Consider the following 18,828-nt stretch of genomic DNA (forward strand, 5'->3'; position numbering starts at 1 on the left):
GCGACCCCTGTGCCCACCTATGCCCCTCTGCCCCTCCCCCCTCCGCCATCCATACAAACAAAGACTTACCTGCAAACTTACCTGAAGACATCCTCTCCCTGGCTGGTCTCCCGTCTGACTGAGACTAGCCTGTCAAACAGCCTGTCAGTCGGACGGGAAACCGACAAAAAAAAAATAAAAGACGTCCTTGCGTCAAAATCGTAAGGACGTCCGGGAACCCCGTACTAATGGGTTTCCCGACCTCAATTTGACCTCCCGCCCCCTTCCCGGCTCCATTTTAAAATCACCCCCATAGAATCAAAAGCAAAATACTGCAGATGTTGGAAATCTGAAATAAAAACAGAAAATGCTAGAAACACTTAGCAAGTCAGGCAGCATCTGTGGAGAAAGAAACAGAGTTAACATTTCAGGTCGATGACCCTTCAACAGAACGCAGATATATAGATGTAGGAATGCAAAAAAGTTACACACTATTACTAAAAAGTCATATTACTGCACATTTTATATAGACTATTAATGTAATAATTGTTTTTGGGCCCTACCAGGTGATGAACCATATGAAATAATGTTCAATTGCAATATTATTTTTCCCTGTAAATTATCAACATTTATTGGAAAAAGGAAATTCTGCCAAAGGTAAGACTTTTGGATTGACAAACAATATTTATTAGTATGAATCAAAGACTAGATTCTAAAGTCGTAGAGATTGTTATACAGATAGTCTGACATAGTGCGTATTAAATACTCGCTGCTGTCTTACATGCATTTTATATAAAGCCACATATATATATATATAGTGTGATTGTACTACGTAGACCACAAAGAAATCTGGATTGCCTCAGGCTTAATATCAGATTTCATCCGCAGGAAGACCAGTCTATTCCACCTTTTGTTGATGTCTGAGATGCAAGCTCATCAACACCAGCCAAGTTTAAGGAACAAAGTTCGGACATCATGGGCTTGCATTGTCCAATGCATTTACAAGTGGCTGAAGATGTCAGAGGGCCTGTTTGGAAGCAGATGCTAATTTAGTACACAGTGAGAGCTCGTCATTGACATGAATTGTTGACCACTGCCTTGACAGGTGCCATGTATATGTGTTGCAGCAAAGACTTGCATTTATATAGCACCTTTCATGACCTCAGGATGTCCCAAAGCGCTTTACCACCAATGAAGTACTTTTTTGAAGCGTAGCCACTGTTGTAATGTAGGAAACACAGCAGTCAATTTGCACACAGCAAGCTCCCACAAACGGTAATGTGATAATGACCAGATAATCTGTTTCAGTGATATTAGATGAGGGATAAATATTGGCCAGAGGAGAACTCCCCTGCTCTTCGAAATAATGTCATGGGATCTTTTACGTCCATCTGAGAAAGCAGACAGGGCCTCGGTTTAACATCTCATCTGAAAGTCGGTATCTCTGACAGTGCAGCACTCCCTCAGCACTGGACTGAAGTGCCGACCTAAATTATGTGCTCAAGTCTCTGGAGTCATCCAAGCAACTGGGTTGTGGCACTGCAAGCTTGAGAGATGTTGTGGAGAATGGTTTTCTGCACAACAGTACTGCATTGAACAAGTGATAGCAGCAGTGACATCTAACATGCATCCCGTTGACACAGTGGGTCTGTCTTTCAGGACAGGTTACATAGACTAGGCTCATATTCCCTTGAATATAGAAGATTAAGGGGTGATCTAATTGAGGTGTTTAGGATGATTAAGGAATTTGATAGGGTAGATAGTGGTGGGAGTCCAGAACGAGGGGCATAACCTTAATATTAGAGCTTGGCCGTTCAGCGGTGATGTCAGAAAGCAGTTCCTCACACAAAGGGTAGTGGAAATCTGGAACACTTTCCCCCCCCCCCCCCCCAAAAAAAAGCTGTTGAGACTGGAGGTCAATTGAAAATTAATGGTTATGGAACTGAGGCGGATAGATGGAATTAAGAGACAGATTAGCCATGATCTAATTGAATGACGGAACAGGCTCGAGGGGCTGAATGGCTTACTCCTGTCCCTACATTCCTATGACAGCTGCCACCAATCCAGTGGTTGCTTTGGGAGCCCAGATCCAAGCAGAAATTAAGACAGGCTTAACATTGCTTCATAACAAACTTGAGGCAAACATGTAGAGACCTAGTTTCTACCTGAAGCTCACAGTTGAATGACAGCTCTGAGCAGTAGGAGGCCATTGCCAGCACAAGTGGTATTAGTTGGATCTCAAGTCATCACGGGTCCGGTGCACTCCATGATTGGTCAAGCGACAGAAGACGGTATGCCAGAAAACATTCAGCCCACAGTAACTGCAGCCATGAGCATCCCTGTCAGTGCTGGATCATCAGGCATTGTCACCGATGGACCGTATCCTGCCTCCTGTCTCTTTAATGTCTACACCTGCTGTTTTACAAATCCAAGCACTTGTCCTCCTTCCACTAAGGGATTATTACTTAGCAGTAGACAGGAGCTGGTTTGCTGCAGCAATTTGTGTTTCACCAAGGATACAAACCAAAGTGCTGAGCACAAATTACACTCACAGCTTGAAGAAATTTTTAAATAAAATGTAATTATTTGTGCAATTACATGGAGCTCTGTGCTTCTTTGCTCTTTTTGCAACTGAAATGAATGTAGCACAACATAAACATTGAAAAAAAGATTAGTCTCAGTATGTACTACGTACAGATAGAACTACAATGTGTAAAATCTTATGAAGAGTTACTATCCACCGGGTCCTATATTTGTCTGCCTGCTCAAGTATCTTAGCTGTTGGTACTTCTCCTCAGGCATGGGGTGGCCTCTTTGGCAATATAATGTATCATGGAGCACACGACAGTCATTTTGTTTACCTTTACTGCGACGTACTAAAAGGTTCCTCCCAGACTGGTCCAGGCAGTCAACTGTTGTTTCAGAACCCAAACATCTGCTCTATCAGTGTCCTTGTACGGCCGTGTACCTCCTGATACCTGATGTGTGCTGCAAAGGTATCAACCAGCAGGGTTCAGTGGAAATGCCAATGTCCAGCACCCAACCATGCTGGACTACCATGCACTTCAAATACCTCAGGCATACTTGATTATTTCAGTATGTAAGAATCGTTACTTGCTCCTAGGAAATGAAGGTTGAGGTACAGCATTTTACAAGAGATATCACATCATTTGCACATTCAATCCAACATCATTAAAAAAACAGATTACCTGGTCATTATCTCATTGCTGTTTGTGGGACCTTGCTGTGTGCTAATCAGCTGCCACATTTCCTAAATTACAATAGTGACTACACTTCAAAAAATAATTTTGTACATAATTGGCTGTAAAGTGTTTTGGAACATCCTGAAGTCGTGAAAAATGCGATATAAATGCACGCTTTCCTTTCTTTCAATGGATGAAATTCTCACCTGTTAATGTGGGCCATTGGATTGGTGGTAGACTCACAACTGGCACTGTTGGCACCGTCTGTGGTGTCCTGCACCTTTAGGAAGCCGGAAACGTGAAAAACATTGTGCTTTCCTCTGCAATTGTTGGCTTTGAGGCTAAAACTGCAATACCTTTTTGCATGCCCATAGACCGTATCTGTGACATCCCTTACAGCATTAACCAAAACCAATACAGGAAATGCCCTACAGGTGCCTGAAATATAGCAGTCATGTAGAAATTAAGCATTGTCATCACTCTTGCTGCCACAGGTAAAGCTTTTCTTCAGAAGTTTCACAATTCAAAATGGAGATGGTGCACAGTTATACATTATTAGTCCCTGTCTTCTGAAATAACACAGACCTTTCAGGAACTCTTAAACTTAATCTCACCCAGCTCCATATAGGGAGCAACTACATCCGCCTTTCACCCGCTGGTGTAATTTAGGATTACATCTTTTATTGTAATTAATAGGAAAAAATATACACAATCTCAACAACTTCACATGGTGAATAATAAACATCTTAACAGAGTTTTATTGCTTTAAATCCCACTGCTATCAGGCTTAATTTTGGTTCTGAGAACTAATGGACTCCAGCTTATCATGTTGATATCTCAATTTTTTTTATGGCAAAATTGTAGGGCGTCTTCTATCCAGGCCCCAAACTCTTGCCCATTTTTGTATTTTATTACTTATTTTGACAAGAAATTGGTTGCAGAGGAGGTTGGGATAGCCCTGACTTCAACAGCTCTCTCCGAGTCCCATTGACAGTATGGGACAGCCATCTCAATATGTAGTCACATTAGGAACTAAGAGCTAGGACCCTGAAGCACAATAGGAACTGAGAGGGAGGACTATAGGGCAGATCTGGAGCTGGGAGATACATCTCAGACTTATACTAGGAACCAGGAGGTGGGACCCTGATTACTTTGGTAACTGATAGGTGGGATTCAGAGTCAATAAGGGAAATATTACTAATTTAAATTTTACATTTATGATGTGCTTTAGTGTGTTTATCATGATTATACTTCACTTTTGCAATTGATTAAGAAGAACTTAAGAGTTATTATTCACCTTTCTGTACAACATTCTGTTTGGAGAAGATTTGGCTGTTTCTTCCAGACTGGCAAAAAACAGCATCCAAGAATCAATCGGTTACAGTTTCTAAAAGGCAGGGGTATAATGTGATGAGGTCATGATATCATAATTATGTAAATGAGATCATCCTTTTGTTCTGTCATCAAGTATAGGAAAAGGTTTGCTGAACACCTTTCTACAAAGATGGTGTCCCATTTAATTCAGAATATTGTGTTAAGGTTAGTTTAATCTTTCCTTCAGCCTGTAGGTACTGGGTTCTTCTGGAGCCATTATTGGCCCTTATGTTACCTCATTTCTTCAAACAAGCTAAAGATGGCCACCTGGGAGGGCTATTATATAGGGCAGGAAGTGAATAATCACACTATTTCATTTAAGTGTCATCTTCAAAATTTTCTGTCCAATTATCCTCCCCTCCACCCTCTCCTACAAGCATTGAGTCTCTGACTGGGGCATGGTTCAACAGATGGTTGTCATTCTCAGGTACCTTGTCCAAGTGACCATTTCTCACATGTGAGTCTTAACAGTGAATGGCGGGAAAATATCCAACAATAGAAATATCACAGCTGAGCTCAAACCTATCCACATGTGCACACTCCCAGTAGGGGGTTGTTGCATAGTGAACAGGTGAGGGCACACCAGCCAGTTACTGCATCTTTATCAATGCCTCGGCTGTGATCAGATAACTTCAGGCACCTCTCTAGTCTATAATGGCTCAAAGGTGGAGATTTTTTTTTACCTTTTAAGCTATTTGGATAGCTTCTAATTGTTTCTAAGGACAGAAATATGGCATTTCTTCCTCGTTGGCTTAGCAAATTATCCATGGCGTATCGAAGATATTTTCATTCAAAGACCAATGGTAACAATAGCTGAAGATAAGCAATCCATTCCACTATCTCAGAATTTATTGTCAGCGATACCCACTATCAAAATTAAGAGGACAAACTCTAATGCTGATTTCATCGATCTATTAACAAATGTAAAAGTTTGGCATGCTAAAAATTGTTTATCTTATCTCAACCCTATTCCCACTAAACTGTTGACCACCCAACTTCCCTTCCTGGATCCCATGCTAGCTGATATTGTAAACGGCTCCTTCTCCTTCCTTTCAAATCTCCCTCCTCAAAAAACCCACACTTGACCCCGCTGTCCTTGCAAACTGCCACCCCATGTCCATCCTCCCTTTCCTCTCCAAAGTCCTTGAATGTGTCGTCACCTCCCAAATCCGTGCCCGTCTTTCCGGCAACTCCATATTTGAACCTCTATGCCAGAGCACTGAAATGGCCCTAATCACAGTCACAAATGACATCCTGTGTAACCGTGGTGCATTATCCCTCCTTATCCTCTCGACCTGTTTGCACTGTTTGACATGGTTGACTCCAATGCCTCTCTTCCCTTGTCCAGCTGCGTGGGACTACCCTCACCTCATTCCATAGGGACAAAGGAACAGGAGTAGGCCATTCAGCTCCTCGAGCCTTTTTCGTCATTCAGTTAGATCATGACTGATCTGTATCCTAACTCCATCTCCCCACCCTGGTTCCATAACTCATAATACCCTTGCTTAACAAAAATCTATCAATCTCAGTTTTGGAATTTTCTATTGACCTACCCTTAACAGCTTTTGAGGGAGAGAGTTCCAGATTTCCACTACCCTTTGTATGAAGAAGTGCTTCCTGACATCACCGCTGAATGGCCTGGCTCTAATTTTAAGGTTATGCCCCTGGACTCCCCCACCAGAGGAAACAGTTTCTCTCTATCTACCCTATCAAATCCTTTAATCATCTTAAACACCTCAATTAGATCACCCCATAATCTTCTATACTCAAGGGAATACAAGCCTAGTCTATGCAACCTGTCCTCATAATTTAACCCATTTTAGCCCCGGTATCATTCTGGTGAATCTGGGCTGCACCCCCTTCAAGGCCAATATATCCTTCCTGAGATGCGGTGCCCAGAACTGAACACGGTCTCCAGATGGGGCCTAACCAGAGCTTTATGTAACTGTAAAACAACCTCTACCCTGGACTTATTGTTTCCAGCCCAATGAGGAAGGAGGCATTGCTGGATCTGGTTCTGGGGAATGAGGCGGGCCAAGTGGATCAAGTGTCAGTGGGGGAAAATTTAGGGAACAGTGATGATAGTATCATAAGGTTTAGAATAGTTATGGAAAAGGACATTGACCACTCTAAAGTAAAAATACTCAACTGGAGGAGGGCCAATTTCAATGGGAAGAGAACATGGCAGATGAAATTTAATGCAGAGAAGTGCGAAGTGATACATTTTGGCAGGAAGAACGAGGAGAGGCAATATAAACTAAATGGTACAATTCTAAAGGGAGTGCAGAAACAGAGAGACCTGGGGGTGTATGTGCACAAATCTTTGAAGGTGGCGGGACAGATTGAGAAAGCGGTTAAAAAAGCATACAGGATCCTGGGCTTTACAAATAGGCATAGAGTACAAAAGCAAGGAAGTTATTTTGAACCTTTATAAAATACTGGTTTGGCCACAATTGGAGTATTGTGTCCAATTCTGGGCACCGCACTTTAGGAAGGATGTGAAGGCCTTAGAGATGGTGCAGAAAAGATTTACTAGGGATGAGGGACTTCAGTTATGTGGATAGACTGGAGAAGCTGGGATTGTTCTCCTTAAAGCAGAGAAGGCTGAGAGGAGATTTGATAGAAGTGTTCAAAGTCAAGATTGGTTTAGATAAGTAAATAAAGAGAAACCGTTCCCATTGGCGGAAGGGCAATTAGGGATGGGCAATAAATGCTGGCCTTGCCAGCGACACCCACATCCCATGAACGAATAAAAAAAAAGGGTTGAGAACCAGAGGACACAGATTTAAGGTGATTGGCAAAAGAATCAAAGGCAACATGAGGAAAAACTTTTTTACGCAGCGAGTAGTTATGATCTGGACTGTATTGCCTGAAAGGATAGTGCATGCAGGTAGAATCATGGCTTTCAAAAAGGAATTGGATAAATATTTGAAGGGAAAAAATTTGCAGGGCTACGGGGAAAGAGTGGGGAATGGGACTAAATGGATTGCTCTTATAAAGAGCAGGCGCAGGCTCGATGGGCCGAATGGCCGCCTTCTGTGCTGTAACGATTCTATGATTCTACCCCTTTGTATTCCAGCCCCCTTGGGATAAAGGCCAACAATCCATTAATCTTTTTAATTATTTTTGTACCTGTCCACTAGCTTTGTGATTTCTGTACATGGACCCCTGAATCCCTTTGCTCTTCCACAGTTCCTAGCTTCTAGCCATTGAGAAAATACTCTGATCTCTCTCTTAGATGCAAAGTGGATGATCTCACACTTCTCCACATTAAACTCCATCTGCATTTGTTTTGTATCCCTCAGTGACATTATCTGAAAACACCATTAGGTTCCACATGTATGCTGCCGACACCCAGCTCTAACTCACCACCACCTCTCTCGACCCCGCTACTGCCTCTGTATTGGCAGACTGCTTGTCCGATATCCAGTCATGGATGAGCCGCAATTTCCTCCAATTAAACATTGAGAAGACCGAAGCCATTGTCTTCGGCACTCACCACAAACTCCCTTCTCTAGCCATCAATTCCATCCGCCTCCCTGACCACTGTCTCAGGCTGAACCAGACTGATTGCAACCTCGGCGTCCTATTTGACCCTGAGCTGAGCTTCCAACCCTATATCCTCTCCATCACCAATACAGCCTCCTTCCATCTCCGCAATATCCCCAGTCTCAGGCCCCAGTCTCAGGCCCCAGCCTCAGGCCATCTACTGCTGAAACTCTCATCCATGCTTTTGTTACCACCAGGTTCGACTATTCCCATGTTGTCCTGGCCGGCCTCCATAAACTTAAGCTCATCCAAAACTGTTTCCTAACTCGCACCAAGTCCCGTTCACCCATCATGCCTGTGCTCGCTGACCTACATTGGCTGCTGGTCCATCAACGCCTCAATTTTAAAATTCTCATCCTCGTGTTCAAATCCCCCCATGGCCTCGCCCCTCCCTATCTCTGTAACTTCCTCCAGCCTTACAAACCTTTGAAAACTCTGCGTTCCTCCAATTCTGGCCTCTTATGCATCCTCCACTTCCTTCGCCACACCATTGGTGGCCATGCCTCCAGCCGTCTAAGCCCTAAGCTCTGGATTTCCTCTCTAAACTTCTCCGCCCCTCTCCTCCTTTAAGACGCTCCTTAAAACCTACCTCTTTGACCACGTTTTTCGTCCAATGTCTCCTTCTTTGAATTGGTGACAATATTTGTCTGATTACAACCCTGCGACGGGCCTTGGGACATTTTACTACATTAAAGGTGCTATATAAATGCAAGTTGTTATTAATTTCATACTTTTGTTCAACAAATGTGTGCTAAAATCAAAGTTGAAAATACAGATTTATTTAAATAGTTGGAATTATACATTTAGAATAGACAAAACAAGTCATATCTGTTTTTTTCCCCCCCCTTAAGGTGGATACTATATTAATGACTTCAATTTCTACATTTGGAATACAAGGGAACATTATAGATTGCACAAAATGCTTTTGACAAATGGTTGCCATGAAGACTGATAACTTGCAGGCATCAGAGATTCACTTGAACAATGCATGTTACAAGCCACCAGTAGCCAGGTCTGTCGACCTGTTGTCCGAGAATGTACAAAAGCCACAATATGTGATGGAGGTTTCAGGCAGTGATGGACATCTCCCATCACCGGTGGTCAGGAGTAGCAGCACTTCTAGGTTAGTTTCTGTAGTTACTAAACACTCTCAGGTTGTAGAAAAATGTCTACCCATTGTTGGAGATTTTTATGTGATATTATGTTCCTCTTATGATTCCACTGAAGGCAACTGGGTGAGCAGGAAAGAGAAAACTAGATGGATCCCAAACTCACGAGCTTCCCGCCTGTTTTGCATGATATGTGAATTGGCAAACCTGGTTTCCCACTGGCATTATTTGTTCTCGTACAGAATGTGCAAGAACTTTGCTATTATACTGATAATATGATTAGGCAGAGGCAACATGGTTTATGAAAGGGAAATTGTGTTTGACAAATCTATTAGAGTTTATTGAGGATGTAACTAGCAGGGTAGATAAAGGGGAACCAGTGGATGTAGTATATTTGGATTTTCAAAAGGCATTTGATAAGGCGCCACACGAAAGATTGTTGTTACACAAGGTAAGGGCCCATGGGCTTAGGGGTAATATATTAGCATGGATAGAGGATTGATTAACAGGCAGAAAACAGAGAGTAGGAATAGACGGGTCATTTTCAGGTTGGCAGGCTGTTACTAGTGGGGTGCCGCAAGGATCAGTGCTGGAGCCTCAGCTATTTACGATCTATATTAATGACTTAGATGAAGGGACTGAGTGCAATGTATCCAAGTTTGCTGATGATACAAAGCTAGGTGGGAAAGTAAACTGTGAGGAAAGCACAAAGAGTCTGCAAAAGGTTGTAGACAGGTTAAGTGAGTGGGCAAGAAGGTGGCAGATAGAATACGATTTGGGGAAATGTGAGGAAAATGTAGAAAAACAGGATCTTTTTTAAAAGGATGAGAAACTATTAAATGTTGGTGTTCAGAGGGATTTGGGTGTCCTTGTACACGTAACACAGAAAGTTAACATGCAGGTACAGCAAGCAATTAGGAAGGCAAATAGCATATTGGCCTTTATTGCAAGGGAGTTGGAGTACAAGAGTAAGGAAGTCTTGCTGCAATTGTACAGGGCTTTGGTGAGACCACACCTGGAGTACTGTGTACAGTTTAGGCCTTCTTACCTAAGGAAGGATATACTTGCCTTAGAGGCGGTGCAATGAAGGTTCACCAGATTGATTCCTAGGATGAGAGCGTTGTCCAATGAGGAGAGATTGAGTAGAATGGAATTTAGAAGAATGAGAGGTGATCTCATTGAAACATACAAGATTCTGAGATGGCTTGACAGGGTAGATATTTCCCCTGGCTGGAGAGTCCAGAACTAGGGGGCATAGTCTCAGGATAGGGAGTCGGCCATTTAGGACTGAGATGAGGAGAAATTTCTTCACTCAGAGTGTTATGAATCTTTGGAATTCTCTACCCCAGAGGACTGTGGCTGCTCAGTCATTGAGTATATTGAAGACTGAGATCGATAGATTTTTGGACTCTAGGGGATATGGGGATCAGGCGTGAAAGTGGAGTTGAGGTCGAAGATCAGCCATGATGATGAAAAAGATCCAAGGGGGCACATCAGGGAGATCAGATACACCAAGACTGCTTGTACCAGCCATTATACCACCATTTGCATACCAAGGCACACCTACCTGGCTATGATCAAGGGAAATTGGCTCGGCAGGCTCTGGGGCAGCAAGGAGGCAGTTGCAGAGCTGTGGCATTTGCTGCAAGAAGACCTGCAGCCAACCTCCACCATAAAGTCAGCATTGCCAGTAGCAGTCAAGGAAACCTCCTCCCTCGCCCTTTCTGCCTCCACCTCCTTCCAGATTAGCACAGAAATCAAGTACGGTAAAAGTCAATTTGTTGTTCACGGATGTATCAAAGATGCATTATTCAGCCGAGATGACACTTTCATCACCTTTCTCAATGAATAACAACGGAAAGGCTGCAAGTAATATGCAGACACTCTGCTGAGGTAAACCGCCAGCCTTCCTTTGCCCGATGCCTGCTGGCTCTACCTGAGCCAATAATCTCCAGGGCGTCCTACTCTGCTTGGGTGAGGGTGATGATGTTGACGACTCCTCCCACTGTCTTGCTTCTCTGCTTGACATTATGCACAGTCTTGTCTACAGAAGGAGAGGGTGAGAGTTAGTGAGTGTCTGTTGAAAAGCTAAGTGGTGATGTGTAGGGCTTGTGCATATGTTGCGAGGTGGAGAAGAAGCAAAATGGAATGAGGATGGGGAGGTGATGAATGTTAAAACGTGTGTGTAATGTGAAGTGAGGAAGGCGTGCTGGAAAGAATTGGTGGCTGTGGAAATGGTAGGATCTGCGAAGAGAATGGCGTTAGTGCATGGTGTGTAGAGAGAGGTGTTGCAGCATGACCCTGAGATTGTATGCTGAAGGTTGTGATGATGGGGAGGCAGTTATTGAGAGTGGAGGGGGAACGGGTGAAAGGAGTGTTGCAAGAGAGATGAAGTGCTGTACTCACCCTTGCTACTCCTGCGAGGTCAGTGAACCTCTTTCTGCATTGAACCTAGGTGCTGGGGGTTGATGCTGGTGGCATTGACCCATTCTGACAACTCGGTCCAGGCTTGCTTTATCCTGACCTTGGGGGCACCTTTGAGGTTTTTTTTGGAATGGCTGCTCCCTCCTTGCCCTCACTTCCTCCACTAGCTCATCCAGGGAGGCATCTGAAAAGCAGGGGTGGGGAGGGGGCCATCCCCGACTCATCTGTCCCTTCAAAGCCTTCCGCAGTTCTTTGAAGATAAACGCAGGCAGGAGATGCAACCTCCCATCAGTCTGGTAGGAGTGTATGTTCAGTAAGCTTTTTGAAGAGCGGAGAATAAAGTGGCAACATGTCATATATTCTAGTAGCCAGTGTAGAGTGCAGAGTTCTCTGTTATGATCCCTGGGTCTTGCTATCATTTTGGTTTATTGGGCAAAAAAAGTACACTCTGGATTGTAGGGAACGTGAGGTCTGCTAGGTGAGTGGCCCGTGATGCTGAACCCACCATGACGTTTCTAACTTTGCTATAAAAATGCTTCCTAGCTTGCACTGCATTAGCTGACCACCTCTAGGGCAATGTTAGGTGGCTACAATTAGCTTCAAGAGTTAGGAAGAGAAAAAATGTATTTCTGCTCCTGATTGCTATTCAGTGACCTTGCTGTAACATGCATGTGTGGGGATGTTGGGTGAGGACTGTGGATTGGGCTCAGCAAAGACACCCCACGGTCGAATAGCCAGCCCACTTTCACTTTCTAGGCTCACATATGAAGAATGGACAGAGACCTGCCAACACCTTTGGAATAATACCCAGCGTGTCACTGCTCTCAGAAGAATGGAGAAAATTAGGGGAAAAATCATTCTTAGTCCCATCAAGAACAAGGTAACTGGATATAACGATTTGGATTGTGTTGAGGCTGAAATTAAATACCTGGGTATTTCACATTACAGGAAAGACACAGCAATACAGGAATATTTTTGTCCTTGTGATTCTGGGAAATGATATCACCATTTTGTATTATTTCTGTTTGTTCACCACTTTGAGCCAGTAGCAGTTATGATAGGAGACCCACTTGAGTGAGTTTGCTTGTACTATACTCCCATAAATTACAATTGACACAGCACTCAAATTAAAAACAATTTTGATAATTCAAGGATGTTGTTATCTGGGTGAATTTATTAACTCATTCCTAATGAAAGACCACACACAGCCCATAGTCCATACTTGTTACATAGCACAAAAACCCTCCCCTTTTATCTCCTCTCCTATGATCTGATGCTGTCGGTGATCACAGTGCTTCCTGCACTCCTTGCTGTCACTTCTTTGGTGCAGGAGGATGCACCAAAGCACATCAGGCTCATTGTACCCTGGTAATACGTTGGGACAGCTTGGCAAGGTAGTAGGATCAGTCCTGTTGAGTAAGCAGCAGCAGAGCTATATGGGGTGCACAGCCAATATATAACCACCCACTTACTTCACTGGATGATGAGAGAGCTCCATGAAACACATTTCACACAACTGTTTTTTTTTTCTATGTAAACATATGGGTTATTGCCTTACACCAGCAATATGTGTTGAAGTGAAATGGAAGCCTTAAGGTAAATTGGATACAGCAAAGGCTACGGGCCCCAACAACACCCCGGCTGTAGTGCTGAAGACTTGTGCTCCAGAACTAGCCGTGCCTCAAGCCAAGCTGTTCCAGTACAGCTACAACACTGGTAACTACCCGACAAAGTGGAAAATTGCCCAGGAATATCCTGTCCACAAAAAACAGGACAAATGCAATCCGGCCAATTACCACCCCATCAGTCTATTCTCAATCATCAGTAAAGTGATGGAAGGTGTCGTCGACAGTGCTATCAAGCGACACTTACTCACCAATAACCTGCTCAACAATGCTCAGTTTGGGTTCTGCCAGGACCACTTGGCACCAGACCTCATTACAGCTTTGGTCCAAACATGGACAAAAGAGCTGAATTCCAGAGGTGAGGTGAGAGTGACTGCCCTTGACGTCAAGGCAGCATGTGACATAGTGTGGCACCAAGGAGCCCTAGTAAAATTGAAGCCAATGGGAATCAGGGGGAAAACTCTCCAGTGGCTGGGGTCATACCTAGCACAAAGGAAGATGGTAGTGGTTGTTGGAGGCCAATCATCTCAGCCCCAGGACATTGTTGCAGAAGTTCCTCAGGGCAGTGTCCTAGGCCCAACCATCTTCAGCTGCTTCATCAATGACCTTCCCTCCATCATAAGGTCAGAAATGGGGATGTTCGCTGATGATTGCACAGTGTTCAGTTCCATTCGCAACCCCTCAGATAATGAAGCAGTCCGTGCCCGCATGCAGCAAGACCTGGACAACATCCAGCCTTGGGCTGATAAGTGGCAAGTAACATTCACGCCAGACAAGTGCCAGGCAATGACCATCTCCAACAAGAGAGAGTCTAACCACCTCCCCTTGACATTCAACGGCATTACCATCGCCGAATCCCCCACCATCAACAACCTGGGGGTCATCATTGACCAGAAACTTAACTGGGCCAGCCACATAAATACTGTGGCTACAAGAGCAAGTCAGAGGCTGGGTATTCTGTGGTGAGTGATTCACCTCCTGACTCCCCAAAGCCTTTCCACCATCTACAAGGCACAAGTCAGGAGTATGATGGAATACTCTCCACTTGCCTGGATGAGTGCAGCTCCAACAACACTCAAGCTCGACATCATCCAGGACAAAGCAACCCGCTTGATTGGCACCCATCCATCACCCTAAACATTCACTCCCTTCACCACCGGCGCATCGTGGCTGCAGTATGTACCATCTCCAGGATGCACTGCACTAACTCGCCAAGGCTTCTTCGACAGCACCTCCCAAACCCGAGACCTCTACCATCTGGAAGGAAAAGGGCCTTTTATCTGAAAATCTGGATCTAAAGATCTAAAGACATATCTGTAATGCCTGCATTTCCCAGGGTCAGCAACATCTGGGCATAAACATATATTTACTTCGATATATACACTATGATCCTTGTTTGGATTTTTCTTATTGACTGATTGGATTTCACTAAACTCATCCATACACATCCCCAAATAACAATAGATCCAGCCATGGGTATGCAATTTAAAAAACCAGTGAGTTTGCAGTATTTAGTCTAAAGAGCCCACAAAACTGTGAATAATCCCTACCTCTCAGGTAGGTTGCAAAAACATTCAAAGTACCTGTTTTAAAATAATTTTAAAATGAATGGCAAACCATCTCATTGTGAACTTGGGAGCGGGGTTGGTAATTGGTTTTGGACAATAACGGAAAACAGGTGATAGCAAATCGGCAGCCTGTTTAATATACTTACCGATTTTCTTTCCCATTGAATCGGGAGGTGTGTAAAATGGGTTTTCTAATGATTATCACCTGTTTTGTGTGACTGCCCCAGACCACTTTCACCCCTGAAGTGTCAGTGCAATATATGTGCCTTATTATTCAATGTTTTAAATGGATTGTGAAACCTAAGCCCCCAGTCTTGGGTATAAGACAACATAATTATTAGGATTTTCTCTCTTCCATTTTGTGCAGTGATATTCCAATCTGCAGAATTTGCCATGAACCCAGCGATAAGGAAAACCTGCTCTCCCCATGTGAGTGCTCTGGGACTCTGGGGACAGTTCATCGCAGTTGCCTGGAGCAATGGCTAGCAGCTTCCTGTTCCAGCCACTGTGAATTATGTCACTTTGAATTTGCTTTGGAACGAATGGCAAGACCACTGACAGAGGTAAAAGTTACACTAGTGCATTGCTTCTTAAAGAACAGACAAGGCTATAATGTGGGAGAATGACTACCTCACATTAACATTAAAGGCTTCATAACTTGGTGGCTTGTGGCTACCTGATGCTTGAATGTGTTTGTCAGCTTTTGTGAGGTTTACTAATTATCAGCTGGAATACTAGGTGGAATTCTTATGCTATTGCAGTATGTATAGCATCTTAAGGGATGTTGTCTGGTCAGACTTTATTTATGCCTCCTTTTAGCCAGTCACAGAATGATGGTGATGATGGAGAAATTTATGACTGACCCATCCTTTTGACTGAAGGAGACTTTAATGGAAGTGAAAAAGCCTAACTGATAACAGGGGAGTAAAAAGATATATATTAAAATAAGTTGTTTGAGTAACTTAATTTTCTAGAAAAAATTGATGCTTTCATTATTCCATTATTATATAAGAACACTGTATAAATATTATAGGTGGATTAATCAAATTGCTTTTTAAGTTTAATTTACACATTAAGATCTATAATTCTTGTCTTCCCTATAACAAAATGAAAGGGTGTAATTGCATTGTGACAGGTTTACATAGTCGACTATCTAAATGTAGAATAGGAAGTTATAATGGGATAAAGTGGACAGAAGTGTGACAAGGAGTACGATTTTGTAGAGAGGAAGATGCATTTTATTTTAATGTAAAGTCTTTGTGAGCAGCGTGCATCCATCACACTTCGCAAGTCAAACTTCAAGTACTAAACTTCAGTAAATGATCCTTAATAAATGAAGTTATTTCCTGATGCTTTTTCTAAGCTTTCCGATGTGGCCATTCCTCAAGGGTAGGAGCTGGAAATTTATATACAGCTGCCCATCTACAGAAACTTCTCTCAGCTTCATGTCCAATTTCCTGCCCGCTCCCCATAATACCTAGAAGTAAAGGGAATTAGGGGTTATGGGGAGCGGGCAGGAAATTGGACATGAAGCTGAGTTCGGATCGGTCAATGCCCTGTGGGTGGCGGAGAGGGCCCAGGGGCTATGTTGCCGGGTCCTGCTCCGACTTCTTGTGTTCTTTAGATTTGTGGTTGGGATCAGATCAGCCATGATCTTATTGAATGGCGGAGCAGGCTCGAGGGGCCGATTGGCCTACTCCTGCTCCAATTTCTTATGTTCTTATGTTCTCAGTAATTAGCCTCTAATTGAAACTACCCGTGCCCATTTAGACCACTTTTCCACAAGGAGTGCCTGAGTAATGGGCTTAAAGGGACAGGTCGCTTTAAACACATCTCCAACTCAGCAGCGAGACATCACATCCATGCTCCAGCTCCAGAATATCCATTTTTATACTCGTGATAAAGTAGCATAGAGCAGAAGTTTTCAAATTATTTAATTGGTTCATCTTGTCCTATAATAAAACTATTGACAATGTTATAACAAATGATTTTGAAAATATAATGTTTTTAATAGGGGAATGGATTCATAATTATATTGTTCTAATTTCAGTAATCATTCAGTTTTCAAACCTCTATTAAAAATTGAAGTGACACATTTGCCTTTTTTAGCGGTCTTTTAAATCAGATTCTGGGAGCCCAGCATCTCCTGAGCTAGCTCCCAGTGTTTATACTGATACATCTGTTTTTTGTTGACTGGCAGAAAACTTACAGACCTGGGTAAAATTGTTGTCATTACAAATGAAACTGTTCAAGTCAATATTAGTTTCTATATTTAACAATATATAGTGTGTGCACTTCTTGTCTGTCAAACTTCATATGTCTGTAACACTTCAGGTTTCACGCATTGTCTAATGCAAAGTTCTGTTCTAATCTCTAGCAACTAACTATTAAATAAACTCACCCGGCGGCTACTTATATCAATACACTGTAAGCTTAAAGGGGCACACAGCCAATCTTTAGCAGCAGAGTAATACATGGTGTTTTACATGCTAAATTATCTCCTATTCTCATGAAACAATTATCATTTGCCTTAATTTGAACAGCAGCATGAGTTTTATTTTTAAACAATAGTTGGGCAAGGAGCTGGACGGTTGAGAGAATTTGTTACTGATCTGAAGATGGCACAGAATGATCCACAGAGCATCATAAATATGCTGGTAGCCTGAAAAACAGGTAACTTTATACAGTTTTATTTTTAACCCGTATATACAACATCCACTTTTGCAGTGGCTGAAGGATCCTGCATTACGCCACAAGAGGAGGATGCTGTTTGGAGACATCATCTGTTTTCTTTTTATTACCCCCTTGGCCAGTTTGTCGGGCTGGCTGTGTGTCCAAGGAACAGTTGAACATTTTTACTTCAGTAGCAGCATAGAAGCAGTTGGACTTCTCATCCTTTCAGCCGTCCTAATTACTATTTACCTACTCTGGACCATTGTAAGTACATTTAACAGTATATTTCTATACATACTGTTTCAATATTGTGTTCTAACAATTAATGTGAGAGCCACTGTCAATACAAGTGCACAGGTTTTTTAAAAGATATGCAAATATCAAATTGCTAAGTGGGAGTTAACAGTACACAACTTACTTTTACAAAAATCCTGTAAACTGATAAGTTTTAAATCAGTTTTGTACTTTAATATACCTTTTTTTTACTTTTGGCTATAGGTTTCTTTTCGATACCACATTCGGCTGCTCAAAGAATGGAGACGGGCCAACCAGAATGTTAAACTGCTTATTCCTAGATCACAAGTGTTACTTAGCAACCAACCCAATCTTCTAGCTCGAAGCTCAGGCATAATAGTTTGTAAAGAGACTATTGTCTAACCTTTTTTTAAGGAACTGCCTTGAATGTTGAAGTGTACTATACCTGAAAGAGGGAGCAATCCTCTGGATTGTTAAAGAAAATAATACGGATGTATTTTTGCAAAGTTGGGTGAAGAATGCAGATTAAGCAGTTGTACTGTGTCTTTTAAATTAACACTGCTAGTTCTTAAGCAGCCTTTCAACTACTGTATTCATATAAGGGACTATTTATCACCATTTAATGGTAACTAAGGCAATGATGGATGTTAAAATTGGAGGGAAACCATCAGTTCTTTTTCCCTTTTTTGTGCACTAGTCTGGAAGTGAAATCCTAATGATTTTTTTTGAGAATTCTTATGTTGTTAAAGTTTATTAAGGTGTTGTTAATTAGCTTTCAGAGAAAATTAAAGCAGTTTTCTTATGGGGGAAATTAAAATGACCAGGTAGGAATTAGCTCACTTACTGAGCTGGTGCTAGTTTAGATATGGAGCAGCTGAACTCTGTGGCACAATATCTGTTCAACATGGATTTTGCTGCAATAGGTACATTATCTGGCATATATTTAGTATTGGTGGGAGTGGGTTGCCAGGGAATGCAATGCTCCATTAGACGGTAACCACTCAACCACAATTATCTTTGAGGCTTTTAAACAATTTACAACATGCCATGCACTGACACTTTAAACAAA

At 42.6% G+C, this 18,828-nt stretch overlaps 1 protein-coding gene across 1 annotated transcript; it reads left to right on the top strand.

Annotated features, from left to right (window-relative positions):
• Positions 1-9,037: 9,037 nt before the first annotated feature.
• zgc:158785 (uncharacterized protein LOC791214 homolog) lies at positions 9,038-18,455 on the top strand. Its single transcript, XM_067971175.1, has 4 exons — positions 9,038-9,228; positions 15,199-15,394; positions 17,559-17,768; positions 18,003-18,455. The coding sequence occupies exons 1-4, from the start codon at positions 9,038-9,040 to the stop codon at positions 18,159-18,161; spliced, it is 756 nt and encodes a 251-aa protein (XP_067827276.1). The 3' UTR covers positions 18,162-18,455.
• The last annotated feature ends 373 nt before the right edge of the window (positions 18,456-18,828 follow it).

This window comes from Heptranchias perlo, chromosome 34 (assembly GCF_035084215.1).
Source record: "Heptranchias perlo isolate sHepPer1 chromosome 34, sHepPer1.hap1, whole genome shotgun sequence".
NCBI classification, from domain to species: domain Eukaryota; kingdom Metazoa; phylum Chordata; class Chondrichthyes; order Hexanchiformes; family Hexanchidae; genus Heptranchias; species Heptranchias perlo.